Source organism: Pholis gunnellus (genome assembly GCF_910591455.1).
Source record: "Pholis gunnellus genome assembly, chromosome: 10".
NCBI lineage: Eukaryota > Metazoa > Chordata > Actinopteri > Perciformes > Pholidae > Pholis > Pholis gunnellus.
This window is the reverse complement of record NC_136537.1, coordinates 8070696-8085433: the sequence shown is the minus strand read 5'-3', so window position 1 is coordinate 8085433 and position 14738 is coordinate 8070696. Positions and strand designations below refer to the sequence as shown.

The 14738-nt window shown below is 48.7% G+C and overlaps 1 protein-coding gene across 1 annotated transcript in view; it reads left to right on the top strand.

The window, feature by feature from the left end:
• Window positions 1-681: 681 nt before the first annotated feature.
• LOC306702559 (ephrin-B1-like) overlaps window positions 682-14738 on the top strand; it is a gene marked incomplete at its 5' end in the record, with an annotated part of 50701 nt that continues 36644 nt past the window's right edge. Inside the window, one exon of the mRNA XM_079168199.1 lies at window positions 682-854. Coding sequence (XP_079024325.1) covers window positions 682-854 — 173 coding nt within the window. The remainder of the gene's footprint in view (window positions 855-14738) is intronic.

Below are 14738 nucleotides of genomic sequence, written 5' to 3'. Positions count from 1 at the left end.
GTTTATGCCGGGAATTAAGAACCTGACAGGTGGCGATACTTCATCACGTGGATAAAACAATCCTGTTGATACAACCAGGTAGATGCCACAATAGAAAGATCTCACACGTGTAAAAGGTCTCATGGTGTGTGTCGCCCACACAGTCTGAGACCTCTCCACATGTTCTGCTTTATAAATACTTTTGAATTCATAACTTTTTTTTTTTTTCCCTTTCAAAATCTTCGGCTCCAAGAACTCGTCGTGTGCGTTTTTTTCCCGTGACTTGTGCAGACGAAATGATGAATCGGTTAACCAGTAAAGCGACAGACAAACACATCGATAATGGAAATAATTGTTCGTTGCCGCCATGGAGCAGACAATTATCTTAGATGTGTCTTAATCTTGAGCACCAGAGACTGAAACTCTCCCGTGGGTGTGACAGACATTAGGCTTAGGTTGTCTGCTGTGACTCACAGAAAACTATTACAAACTTGTCGAAACTTTGCGCTTCTCGACATAATAGTTTTGGTAATGAAACCGCGTTCGGAGACGTGGGCCAAAACAAACACACGTAATTAATATGTGGTCTTTATGTGGTGCGATACAAGTGCAATTATTTAGCAATTATTTTTACACAATTTCTTTGCTCATACTACAATTAAAGGACACAGCGTCTGGTCTGAAAGGGACAAGTATGAGCTTATGGCGGTGAATGAGTGCTTGAGAGTGCACGTCGGTGTGCCATTGTTCTTTGTCCTGCCACAGAGGAGCATTAAGGAAGTGTTAGAAGCGTGCCAGTGTGCCCCCTGTGAGAGTGCCGAGGGCCGAGCGGTGGACGAGTGTGGAGTGGCTGAACAGTGGCTGCCTCACAGGCAGTATGCGACCCGGCTTCATTAGACAGAGGCCTGGCTGGCAGCAACCAGGAAGTTCCCATCAGCTCCAGCTCTGCCAAGCGGGAAGGCATACAGGCGCTGGAAGGCTTCCCTTTAAGATTTCTTCTTCTTCTCTGCGTTGTCGCCCGTGCGTTCTCCTGGATCGAGCAAAAGTGTCGGGATGCGGAGTTACAGGAAGTGGGGGGGGGGAAGTTGGGCAAAAGCGGGGAAAAGTCTGCCTTTTGTTTGCCATCTTAGTTCTTTTTGCATAAGAGCAGTTTGAAAAATAAGGGGATTAAACAGGGGGAGGAAAGGAAGCTAATGTAGAGCGTTGAAATGCAGCCCTGGGCTCAACCGCACATCCTTTCAGTCCAGCGTAGAGCTCCCAGATTACTTCCATGTGTCAGTGCGAAGGGGGGAAAGAGAGGGAGAAGAGAAGAAAGGGTGGACGGGGGGAGAGAAAGTGGAGCGATTTGAAAAGCGAGCGGACTTGAATCGGTGGAGATCAGCGGCGGTGTGGGACAGTGGAACGGATCTGTGTGACAGCCATCTCTAAAACCATTACCCCTGCGGCTCCGACTCGGGAACTCGTAACCTCCTCCTCTGGACTGACCTCATAGACTTAACTCTTTCTCAGAGAGCCCCTCTGTGCTGTGGAGGCAGAGCTCATCAGACGCCAGGCCCCCCAAACCAGCGGGCAGGCAAACCTTAACAGCCAGCTGCACTACCGAGACGTCATGAGTTGTCACCGGCATACAGGCAGCGAGGGATCTGTTTTACCCCCAGTTTGTGGCACTCCAAAGACTTCTGTGGGAAGGTTTGAATTTAATGTGCCAGGAAGGGGACGAGGGTTACCCAACAAATGGTGTGGCGGGACTGGGAGTGCATGTTTATTGCAAAAAAAAGAGGTGATAAAATGATGACGTAATTGTAGACAATGCTTTCTGTTGAAGAACAAAATTACCCTCCCCAAAAAAAATTCTACTTTTCAATTCAAAGTCTACTTACTGGCTTAACGAGTAATTTCACTAGCTTTTTTTTCTGGAGCTTTCAGTCAGCTTCTTCAAAATGTGTATTAGACTAAATAGCTTTAACTCAAGGACAACTTACTAGCTTTGCTGGCCTTTTCTGCAGCTTTCAACTGTATCTAAATTACAAAAAATATAGAAGACTTTGTAAAAGAAACTCACGGTTAACTTACTTGCTTATAGGACCATTCAACATGCACATTATTAAGTCACAAATAATAACTTAACTCAAGGTCCACTTACTACCTTTTTCTAGTTAATATAACTTTTCTGGAGCTTTCAACCACATATACAAAATTACAATAAATAAATTTGACAAAAAAACGTACAAGCTTTACTTGTAAATATACTTTACTTGTAAATGTAAACGTTTGAACCACATCTACAAAATGAAAAAGTATTGTAAACCCCCCCCAAAAAAACTTAACAGCAAAAATAACAACCAAATCCTTCCTTTAGATTAATTTAGTAACTTTGAGAGTAATATTAGCAGCTTTTCTTGGGTCCTCTCATGAAGCACACTGAGGAAGACCATGACATGCGGTGAGCTTCTTTTTGTCAAACTTGAGTCAACCCTTTGAAAGTAAATTCTGAACTTTTGCATGCCACAAGAAATATTCTGTTCTGTTCCAAAAATAATGTTATGCCACTCAAGATTAATATAATATAATATAATATAACTTAATATAATATAACCTAATATAATATATAATTTGGCTTGGGATTGTTGAACCACTAACCACGATTGACTCCTGAAGTGGAACTTTACTTTTGTAACAGATAATATCTTACAAGTGGAGCCTGGATGAGGCATGACCACCCCCAAGCAGCTCTGAACATATCATTAATGACCATCATGGAGCGCTTTGTTCACTGTTATGAGTACACTAATGGAGTGACAGTGTAATTGAATGGAGTGGTAGGATAATAGAATGATAAAGTAATGGAATAGTGTGGTAGCGGCCCCCCCATTCCCCAAGGGATGCCCCCCTGTAAGTGTGTCAGTGTGGCAGATGGGCGGGCTGTAACTGCTCCCCCACATTAATTATAAAGCATCATAATCCATCTACGGCATACAGGGGCAGGACATGGAGACTATTAGGACCAGCATGGAAATGGCACAGTGTATAATCCTCAGGACTTTACCGCCATTAGGCTCCCCATGCAGGCAAAACCCCCCAAAAAACACTAATTTCTGCTGTACTCTCGTTTGAGAAGTCCCTTTCTTACACTACGTGTGTGTCTCTTTAAACGTGTGTCCCACATTTTCAAATGTTAACTGGAAGTTTGATTTATCTCCGATTTTTTTTACATTTTTTTTCCCCCCTACTTCATCTTTTTTTCCCACCATGCCCACAGGCAAGACGGACAGCCCCCAAAAAGCATTGGTGGTTGTGTGTGCGTGTGTGTGTGTGTGTGTGTGTGTGTGTATGTGTGTGTGTGCTCCCGTTAACCCATTCTGCCAAGTCTTGGCTCAGCCTTTTCTAAGCAAACTCCCAGCATGGTCCCGGTCTCCCCTTGTGCTGGTGAGAGGAGCTGGAAGAAAAGGCCTGTGGGACTCCCGCTGCTCCCAGGCCCGGCCCCGGCCCCTCCGCGCCCACGAAGGGCCGGTCCTGGGATTTGCTGCGCGCCGGGGCTCTGTGTGGCAGCTGTGACTGACGCTTCAATCGCCTCTCCCTGGGACACCACAGCGCAGCCCTGCATTCCCTTTCACACCTCGGAAACGGAGGGGAAAAAGACAATTACACACATATTCAGCAACCTCCCTCTCCCAGTCTCTCCACAGTCCCTCCTGATGCACGCCCATTGACCAGATCTATGAAAAAAACAACATTTCTAAAGTTTCTGTGTTTTGCAAATGGGCTCTTCTAAACAAACTTGCAAATTAGTTTGGCTGTCTGGACGGCCTGTCTGCAATTTTATTCTGTATCTAAAGTTGCTCTTGTTTATTTAATCTTTTTTTCCGAGTAGCCCTCTCCCGAAGTAAACAGCAGAACTCGGCTATTTCCTTTTGCATTTCCCTTGATATTCAGAAAATGTAAGTAACGGAAAAAGATTTGAGCCTTAAAGTGGAGTTAATGCTATCATGTATGGATTGTCAGTAAATTGAGTTTGTCTCTGGGCCATTGGAGCAGGGGACTCGTAAGCCAGTGGGATTTAAGTCTCTTAATTGAATTATTTTGATTGCCGACTTGATTGATGGAGTCAGATGTGGAGCGTTTTTTTTTCCGTGAGTCTTTTTGTCCGACTAATTCCTCTTCCAATAGAGCCATACCAGATACAATAGGAACCTGCAATCAATCACAACCGAGCGTTTGGTTGGGAGAGAAATGTGCCGTCAAGGTCCGAGTTCCACAAGTCATGCAGACGACGCTGAAAAACCCAACAATGACATCAGATAGTAGGGCACTCTCAAGTCTAATCTTCCCATAATGCCATGCTAAACCCCACGGAGACCCACTGCGGAGAGAAAGGCTTTTTTTTTTTTAGGCCCCAGCACTGCTCCTCCTCCCATGGCCTCTGGCTCTGTGTGTGTGTGTGTGTGTGTGTGTGTGTGTGTGTTTGTATGTGTGTCTGTGTGCACGCATGTGTGTGTCCACGTATGTTGGGAAGAGAAAAAGAATTCAAGAGTGAATGGAGATGTCACTGTCAGACGCTGGCCTCCGCATGAATCCGCTCCAGAATGGCCATATTGGCAGCTTGTGTGTGTGTGTGTGTGTGTGTGTGTCTGTCGGGGGTCTGCCGTTTCCCCTCCACGCCGAGCGCGGCAGGACACAGGTCTATATTTCATCTCATTCATATGAGGGGAGGCCGTTTCATCTCCCACACACATGTTTCCCATCAGATGTGTGTTTATTCTCCCCCATGATGGGCTCTGCCGTGGAAGCCTCTCATCTCTCCGATATTGGAAGTGGGGAGCGAAGGTCCCGCTAAAGCAAACACAATATCCTCGAACCTCTCCGCGCTCGCTTTATGAACTATGCAGAGAGTAAGGCCGAAAAGGCGTTGCGTTGACTCGGTTTAATGAGGAGCCGCGGTCGCTTCTCCCTCTTAAGGCTCTGTAATATGATATCTCACACTGTGATTTTTAAATCGCCGATCTTAATGTCTGGCGCTCTATTGCTCGGCCGTCTCGTCTTCCAATTTCTCCCCCCCCCCCCCTTTGCACTGCTAAAACTTTCAGCTACTTTTAGCTACTCCCGTCGTCTGTCTCTCAAGTCCCCCATCGTGAAACATGACAGCCCGAAAACCTCCGCCACATCACTCCTCTGTTCTCCTTCTCCCGTCTCCGAGATGAAAGCTTCTTCTTCTGCAGAAAAACCTTCTGCGAGTCCTTTTTTATTTTATTTTATTGTTTGGCGCACCTTGTGTTGCTGCTTTTTAGTAGCTCCGTTTGCTGCACTTTCTGATTTATTTATACACTTCTGATTGTTGCACCTCATGCACGTCGAGGATTTGAAAAGTCGGAAGCCTTGCATGTGCATCACAGGGGCCGAGTCAAATTCTTATTTGAAATAGACACGAATGCATGAATATATTTATTGCACGAGAAGCCCCTTGTGAATCCGGGGGGTGCGGGGAGAGAGAGAGAGTCTCATTTCCTGTCGTGGCCCTGCTCTGGAATGGAATGGAGTGGCGTGATACCACATGCGGCCCTCCGAACGGAGCCGGCCCCGGTGCACCTCTTACTCTCGCACAATGGAGTGGCCGAGGGAAGGGGAAGTGATTGGGCTCCTATTGGAAGAGGGCTGCAGCAGTCGCTTCAAAGCGGCGTGTCTGGCAGAGGCTTTAATCGGCCTTCTCTCTGCATTAGATGTGCGTCCCGTGATGAGCCTTTGAAGGGCGCGGGCAGTTCTGGCTGCAAAGGTTTTTGCGATTGCACTTCACGGGGTGTGTCAGAGTTTTAAAAATTTTTTTTTTTTTGCGGCCTGCAAGTCGGCTGCCTCTTTTTTTTTCCCGCGGGCACTTCCGCTCCGACTCAAACGCGTTGACCCCGAAAGGCGCAATGTGACGAGGGAACAGCCGTTGTGTCACGTTTGGGTGTGTAGCCTACATATACACACACACACACATATATGTATATATATATATATATATATACAGTATATCACAGCGGAAGGTGGTGTGGATGTGTGTGTGCAGCTGTGGTTGGCAGGCTAAGGTTTGAGTGTGCCTTACAGATGGCGGTAATAATGATCAGATAGCGCTTGTAATGGAGACGGCCCAGTTTGTAATGGCTTCCTAAAACAACACATGGAGCGCCTTTACGAGGCCACAATCCGCCCGGTTATCACAGAGCGAACTGTGTGAATGAGAATAGCATCCTGTCAAACAAGCTATTTATTAGCGCGCATATCACTCACACACACACACACACATTCATTTTAATACCGAGCGGCTGCGTCTCGCCTGCGCTCTGCTTGTTAAAGACGAGCGTTATCAGAGGAGACACAGACTCCCGCTACACCAGTTAGGCCGTCCGTCCGTTCCCCCCCTCCCCTTTTTTTTTTTCTTTTACATTTGCTGTTAATGAGCCTAATGATGTGTGTCTCGGCGATTGCATCAGTCAATATGCTGTTCAATATGGGTTTTTAGAAACCCACTGACAACTTCAGCATGCCCGTCTGGATAAGATCTCCCATCCAAAGGGAGGAAAGAAAGAGCACTCATTTGTCTCGGATCGGATGGGACACGTGTTAGCTGTCTTTTGACAATCATGAGCGAGATTGTACGCGGAGATAGACTTGTCAGTCAAATTCTGTGATAAGAAGCCGCTTTTAAGACTGAGAGAGCAGCTGCGTGTTTAAAAAACAACAACAACAAAAAAAAAAACAGCCGCGTCCCAGTTACAAAAGCGGCCCGACGCCGTCTCACATGGAGATCTATTGTTTGTTTGGTGTCGATCGTTTCCAGACTCTTTTTCGTCTTTCTGTTGAGTTTCCTTTTTGGTTTATTTTCAGTTACGTTTGTTACGTTCCAGAAGGTGTTTAGTTGAAGATTTATTTCGGTTTATGTCAGGAGGTTGTTAGACACCGAGCACATTCAGCTTTATGCGTTTGGTGGAGTTTAACAGTCTCTGTGCGGTGATTACAGATGTGCCTTTCTCCTTTTCAACCGCACCTTCTTTTTTCTTTTCTCCCCCCGCTGCATTTATTTTTTTGTCACATTAGTGCAGCTTTTCAACACATGTAGGCCTACCTCAGAGAGGGGGGGGGGGGGGGGGGAAGTGCAGGCAGAGACCCCTGTGACTCGGATAAAAGCCGTTTCTTTTATAAACCACACGGCATTTGATTGATCTGTCCTGGTCTTGATCCCTGGGCTCGGCTGATTAAACCTATCCATCAGCTCCTCTTATCAGCTCCCTAACAGATCGACTGCAGGACACCGAACTAAAACCCCCGTATTGTTGTTACACAGAAAAAGTCAAAGGCTAAGGACAGGGAGGGAGGGAGGTTTGCTCTTCTCTTCAAGGCCTTTTGAACAAAGAAGAAAAAAAATCCCTGCAATGTTGTTTTAAAGAAAGGAAGAAAAAAAGTTTTGGGAGATAAGTATCTTTCGTGCTATAGACGTGAGTGTGCTGCGCTCACACACACACACACACACACACACACTCGCTACGTCGCACGTATTGCAATAACCTCTGCAGGAGGTCGCACAGTGGCAGGGCAGATTGTGACAAGAGTGTTTCCCCTCTAGTGGGAAATCAGAAAGTAATGTTTCCTGTCCGGAGTGTCGACTCCCCGCTAGTGATGTGACCCTGCCCCCCCCGGTCACAGCTCGCACAGCCATCGGCCAGATAATGACATCTCTTTCACTGACTGGCTGTCATTCACTGTGTTTGTTTGCGTGTCTGCCGACGGCGACACACACACACACACACACGTTTGGACGCACGTGCGCGGGCGTGCCCCTCGTGCTCGCAGACGAGCACGGCAGCCGTTACGAATCACCCGAATTGATTTGCAAGTCAAATATCTCTGTTTCACGAGACGAGCCTGTTATTTTCTGAAACAAATTTTGTGTTTCTCATCTTTCGGGGGGGGGGGGGGGGGGGCGGCTGTTAAAAGCAGATGCGTCGAGGCCACTAAAACGTGGATGATTGCGTGTCACTTTGCTCTCATTTATCTGCGAGCATCTATTACCATCATGTTGTCAAGTCAGTGAAAACGGTACAGGAGCAGCCGACAGATGGGCTTTTGATTGTTCACAGATGTATGATTTTGGGACGGTTTGTTGAAGGTAAAGCTTAAAGACGGATCCTGAACGTCTTAAATTACACCGATTTACGCTTCTTTAACATCCTGAAAACAAACTTGGTTCCTCCTAGTCTAACGTAAACAGACTCCTTTTTTTTAGGGGGGGACAGATAACGATCATATCACACCGCCTGCGTGCTGGTTGGCCGTCACTCGACAGCGTGTCGAAATCAGATGGTGGAAAGTTGCGACTTGCTGCCTTATCAAGAAACGATCATCCCCAAGTTTACATAGTCAGAATTTCCTGTTGAAAGAAGATGGTTTATTGAGATCCTGTTGCAGCACGCCCTGCAGAAGCAGGTGTGAACCTGCTGGCTCGCCTTCTTGCCTCTAGTGATTTGGAGAGAGGGTGGGAGTCCGGGGGGGTGAACACTCCCCGAATGCTGGACGGGAGAAGTTGCGTTCGTGGCACACTCATTAACCTGGCGTCCAGCTAATCTCCGAGCTAAATCATTTAGTCCTTTTTTCTAGCGCTCCTGTGTGTGTCGCTATCCTCTCCGTGCTGCCGCTCACGGGGGCCGCGTTCAGAGCGTAGCCATGGCGATGATTGTGTCATTATTCTGCGGGCCGGTGAGTGATATCCCAGAGGGCCGTAGCTGGGTTGTCCGGGCCTGTCGAGAGGGGCTGATTAGAATTGCAAATGGCCGCCAAGTGTTGTGTTTATTGTGTGTCTCAATATTGGAGACAATCAGGCGAATCAAAGCCCTCAGCTGGAGAGATGGGACCGAGGCACGGTGGGCCTCTCGTGTTGGCACCGTGTCCTCGGTGCTTGCACAGTGCACCCCCCCCCCCCCCCCCCCACACACACACACACACACTCTCTCTCTTCTTCCTCTCTCTGTTGCACTCTCTCTCATTGTCGACTCTATGTGTGTGTGTGTGTGTGTGTGTGTGTGTGTGTACGCCCTGAAGTACGTGGACACAGCTGGAGGAAAGAGAAAAGGGGGTGGGGGGGGCCGAAAGAGCCACTAAATCCAGTGCACTCGATCATCTGTAGTGTGGCGGTCCTTGCGCAGCTGAGAAATATTAAACACGCTTTATGATAATGACAGAGCGGCCAACAGACATAAATATCGGAGGCATAAAGTGCTGAAGTATGAAAATGTCCTGTACGTTTGCTCATAACGCAAATTTATCTTTGATTTCATGGCTTCCTGAATCGTTGGAGACAGAATTAGCAGCTTTTCATTAGTGGAATCCCCCCCCCCCCCCCACACACACACACACACACACACACACACACGCACACACACACACCTGTCCACAATGAGGTATATGGAGTCACATATCGAGGGTTTAGGGATCTTCAGATATCTGCATGCGGAGAAGCTGTCACGCCCCTGCGAATGGAGCCCGCTGGCAGCGCGCCCTTGTTATGGCTGGGTGACAGATTGTGGCGCAAAGTGCCCTAAACACACACACACACTTTCGCCGCAAATCACCCGCGAATTGTTCTCCCCCAACGATTGGCCATTACCCCATTATTGACTCACTGTTTGTACAGGATTCGGCCAAATCCATCTGAAAGCCATCCAGCGCTGTTGTGTGAGACAGCAAGCTAGTGTTTTAGCTCACCGTGTAATTCACTCTGTCAGTCGCACACAGAGAGGCCTATCTTCTCTCGTTTCGCTACTGTTGGCTTTGCAAGAATGTCTCTCTGTGTGTGTGTGTGTGTGTGTAATGTACAGGCACATGCGAGAATGTGCGCTCATGCATGCATACGTCCCTGTCGGAACAGAGGATAATTCCTCAGGTCATACATGCTCCCCTTATAGCACCGCATGACCAGTCACAACAGGCATGTGTGAGGCCCAGGTACGGACATGCACAAGGGAACAGGTATCGCCACAGGGAAACGAGTGTGGGAGTTTTACTGCGCCACACACGTTCTATTTCTCAAGCTGTCGTCGCTGTGGGCTAAATGAAGAAGAGGGGGAAAAAAAGGAGAAAAAAAAGTTAAAAAGGAATGTGTTCGCGCTCGACAGAGGTCCCTGTGATTTACTGTGAGTTTTTTTAACCGCCACGTGCGAACGGAGGGGAAGGCCAGAAGCCGCCGTGAGGCTCACGTGTCGGGACGCAACGCGATCAAATGTCACCAGCCTCGGAAAAAAAAAACCCAAGTCGGTTGCATGTGAGGGAGCTGCGGCTCACGGTCCTGTTTACACAGCGCCGTGTGTTGTTGAGCTTGCCAAGTAGTTGATGAGAGATCCTTAGAATTGTGTGTGTGTGTGCGTGTAAAGGAGAAAAAGTGTGTCGGATCGCCGACGTGGCCGTTTGTGAGTGTGTGTGAAACTGAGGAGAGAGTTCATGAGGTGACATCTCGTCAGCTGTTTGACTTTCCCAGTTTCCCAGGGAAGCAGTATTCAAGAACAATGCCGAAGATAAACCACCAACCGCCGACAATTGAAATGCCATGAAAAAACCCCCCAAAGAAAACCCGGTGCTGTTTGTTGGTGCCTGAATTATTGCCGTTGCTTGAGATTGGAGACGAGGGGGGGCGGGGGGGGGGATGTGTGAGTGACTGCACTGTGCTTGTAGCAGACACATATCACCTACCGGACTCCTCTACCCATCCATCTCCCGGCACCGCTCACAATGGCAGGAATACATTCAAAAAAACGAGTCAGGAGGGAAGGGGACGCAAGATAAATATTGTGTTAGTATTTTCCCCTCCCTCCCTCCGCTGCGATTGTCTCTCCCGCTGACAGATGAACAATGAAAGTATTGAACTTTGCTGCGTGCTATCTTTTCACTTCTGGGTTCAGAACCGCGCTGTCAAAGCCAGACGCGTTCCGGCAGAGATTGATTGATTTGCTTTCTGTGCGCCGTGTCGCCCCTTTTTGTTCTCGCAGGAAGGCTTTGGTTTCCCTCCAGCATCCCAGACTCTCTGTACGCTGTGTCACATTAACACCTGTTAACAACGTACAGACTCGCGCGATATTCATTCAGCACCCGCTTTGATCAGAAAGTGTTTAAAACTGGAAGCTGTTCATTCTATATTCAGAGAAAGACCAACCCTACATCTTTCTCTGGGCAAGAAGATAGGCTCAGTATCGTATTATTTCTATTAAGAAATAGGAAAATACACTTGTTTGCTTTCTTTCTGGCAGTTCGAGATACCGTTTTCATGTCTGTGCGCTGAATTTGAAGCTACAACCGTCAGTTAGCTTAGCTTAGCTTAAAGGGAGAAAGTACAGTAAGGGGAAAGGCAGCCTGGCTCTGTCCAAAAGTAACAAATTCTGCTTCCCAGCACCTCCAATGTTATATCCCGTTTATTTAATCTGTACAAAGTGTAACACGTAGCAGTGTAACTGGGTGGTGCTGGTCAGATTTATTTACCTTCCTGCTGAGCCAGGCGAGTCGTTTCCCCTTGTGTTTCTTTTTTTTTCAGTCTTGAAGCTAAGCTAACCGGCTGCTGGCTATCAATCTTCTCACCGAAACTCGCGGCAATAAAGCGAATAAGTGCATTTCACAGAATGTCAAATTGGGAAAACCTCATTAGCAATGGATGTCGGGTCTGTTTGGGAGGCGTCTCGTGGCCGTTCACCCGCTGATTCGATTCCCAGACGCGGCGGGCGCCAAAAATACTGCTGAGCTGAGCGGGGCGACTTGGCCGAGCACGAGTTCAGGAAAAAATTAGCTAAGTTTAGCTGCAAACCGTAGCCTCTCATCCTCAATGAGCTTTTCACTTTGCTTCATTATGCAGTTTAAAAACTGTGATCCCTCGAGTCATTTTTAACCGTGCCGTGATAGGAGGCCAATTGTTGAAAATTGAATTTAACCATGACTGGCTCTATCTAAGCCAAGCAGAATTAAAGAAGAAGCTGCGCTGTGTGTGCGTGTTTGTGTTTATTAGCACATGTGACGTGCTGATTGAGTAGCAGCATTAAAGGCCTGTTTTCTTTTTCTGAGAAATTCTTGCTAAGGGCCTTTTTATAATCGATGGGGTCGCAGATACCGGCCAGAAAATGGCTGCTGGGTAACGAACCAGGGCAAGCTGCTCGGGTTTGATAGCGGCCGTGATTCCTCTCCTCTCTCTCTCTGGTTTTTCTCCTCCGCTCTCCCCCCCGAGCGGGAGTGAAGCACAATCGGGCGAGTGTGAGAGATGCTATTGTTCGTCTGGGAGGTTCTCCTGCTCTCTCCCCTCCTGCTCTGCTCGCCGCTGATTACAGCCTCGCATCCTGGTCCAGCTCTCGACTCTCTGCTCTGCAGCTCTTGGTCCTGGGGGACTCCTCTCTCTCTCGCTCTCTCTCTCTCTCTCTACGACTGTCCAGCCCCCCATCACCACCACCACCACCACCACACAAACACACCCACTCAAGCATGTGTACACACGTATATATATCTGCACACTCGGTCACACAAACACGCTCACGCATGCAGTGGGCTCGGGCCAGCCGGGTTTTGGCAGCGGCCAGTAGACTGGGCCTGTGGAGAGATCTTTACGGAGCATGCAGGGCCCATCTGTGGCGGCTCCTCAGTGATGGGAGGCAGCTGGCTGTGTGTGTGCGCATGTGTGTTGTGTCGAGGCCAGGAAAGGAACTGGGGAAAGAGGTGTGCGTGTGTGTGTGTGTTTGGGTCACAGAGCACCCCTAGTATGAGAGCTAAACTCCGGCTGAAACTGACCCAAGCGCTCTCGTCTAGCCGAGCCAAATCTTCTCCCCCCACCACCACCACCACCACCACCACCACCACCCAAGCCCTCCAGCTGGAAGAGCTCAGTCCCTGGGATCCGGGATGAATAAGTGGCGAGGCAGAGAGCAACAGCCTGGGCCTTCTCTCGCTGTCAGCGATACCGTGGATGACGTTCAATCACGACCGCATACACCCGTGCTCGCTGAACTCCCCTGCTCTTAGAGAGGGATGGGCTCGGCGTCGACGGAAACCACAGAGGCCATAAGAAGAAACAGATTATGCTCTCTCTCTCTCCTCCCTAATGACTTCTGACACTCCTCTCGCTCGCTCAGTCAGTCCTCTGTAGCCAGTTCGTCTCGTGTCAACATCCACTTCTGTCTCTTCCCCCCCCACCCCCCACCACCCCCCACCTCGTGGCAAGGGCCATCTGGGCGCCATCTTGTTAGCTCATCGCGTCCCGCCGATGGTGTGATGCTAGCCGCTCACGTGACGGTGATGGAGGGCGAGCGCACTGAGTTCGTTCGGTGAACATGAGCGGTGTGTCTTATCCTTGTCTGTGTGTATGTTTGCGTTGTGTAGCTCGCCAGTGTGCAACTGTTATGAGTCACGCTGAATCTGATTTGCTCTGCATGCCAGCCTGTTGACTGAGCTAACCGAAGCTAGTGCGTGTTTGTCTGTCTGTCTGTGTGGGTGTGTGTGTGTGTGTGTGTGTGTCTGTGTGAGAGAGAGCGAGTGTCTGTGTTCACACGTACAAAGCAGCTCTCTGCAGGGTGGAATTCAGGATATTCTGTCTCTCTCTTTTGCCTCTGACATCTTCATTTATGTCCCTCTAATGGGGACGGCACAGAGGGGAAAAAATACTCAGCTTTTCTGCTATTCAGCAAGTCACAGTTGCCAAGTCTGGGCCACTGGAGTGTAAATGCAACTTGGACCGAGTTTATAGTTTATCCAATACCACTGCCCGTTGGGGCGAAGTTTGTCCTGCTTCTCTATAATAAGGGTCAAATCCTTCCTGCTTTGCTAAACAATTCTGGAGCCAGATGGGCCTTGTTTTGCTTAATTTCAGGATCCTTGTGTTTGGTCGTGTGTCTTTGCTCCGTGTATGTGTGTGTGTGTGTGTGTGTGTGTGTGTGTGTGTGTGTGGCCTGCACCGGCATTGGGGCGACTTGTTTACCGTGTTTGACATGTGAGGAAATCGGTGTGTGTACACTGCGGGGCGTGTGTTTATGCGTGTGTCTTTATAGACGGGCCTCCTTAAGATCATCTGCCCCCGCGACGGCCTGACAGAAGCCAGCTATGTATACAAGCACTCGGGTCGAGCCGCCGGGCTACGGCCGCGGACCCATGACCAGCTCACCTCTTCCCGTGATGTCGACAGCCAGCAGGGAGGCGCTTCAAAAACCGGCCCCAGATCCGTCTTGTCACACAGCCGGCAGCCTCGTGCGACTCGACGGATGTGGCGAGATCCTCTGGAGCTTTTTTTTTTTTTATTTGCACACACACATACTGACAGTTTGGCGGTTTGGTGCCTTCCTCTCCCGAGTATGAAGTGATCACACTGTGTCAACAGCGCTCAGTGGATCTTAACCACACATCTAGGGGCGAAGCCCATTTCAGAAGCTGCCACGCGAATGTTTCCATTGTGAGGCCGAGCCAACACTCTATCTTGATGGATCTGAAAGCGGTTTAGAAGCGGGTCCCCGCTAGCAGACAATAATTTGATATTGATTGACTTGAACGAGAACGGGACGGATCTGCACCCTGTGTGATTACACAACACGTAGACCGCCTTGGGCAAGTGAATCCGCTTTCGTCGCTACGCAAGAGCTGAGCTACAAATGCTCTTTGCATAACGCCGCTTTGTGTTCTTTGTCATGTGGGTGAATTACTGCGATGTTTCATGAGAAGCCAGAGAATCCCGCCTATACGGGATATTGATTGAATCGGCTGTAAATATGGCGCCTGGG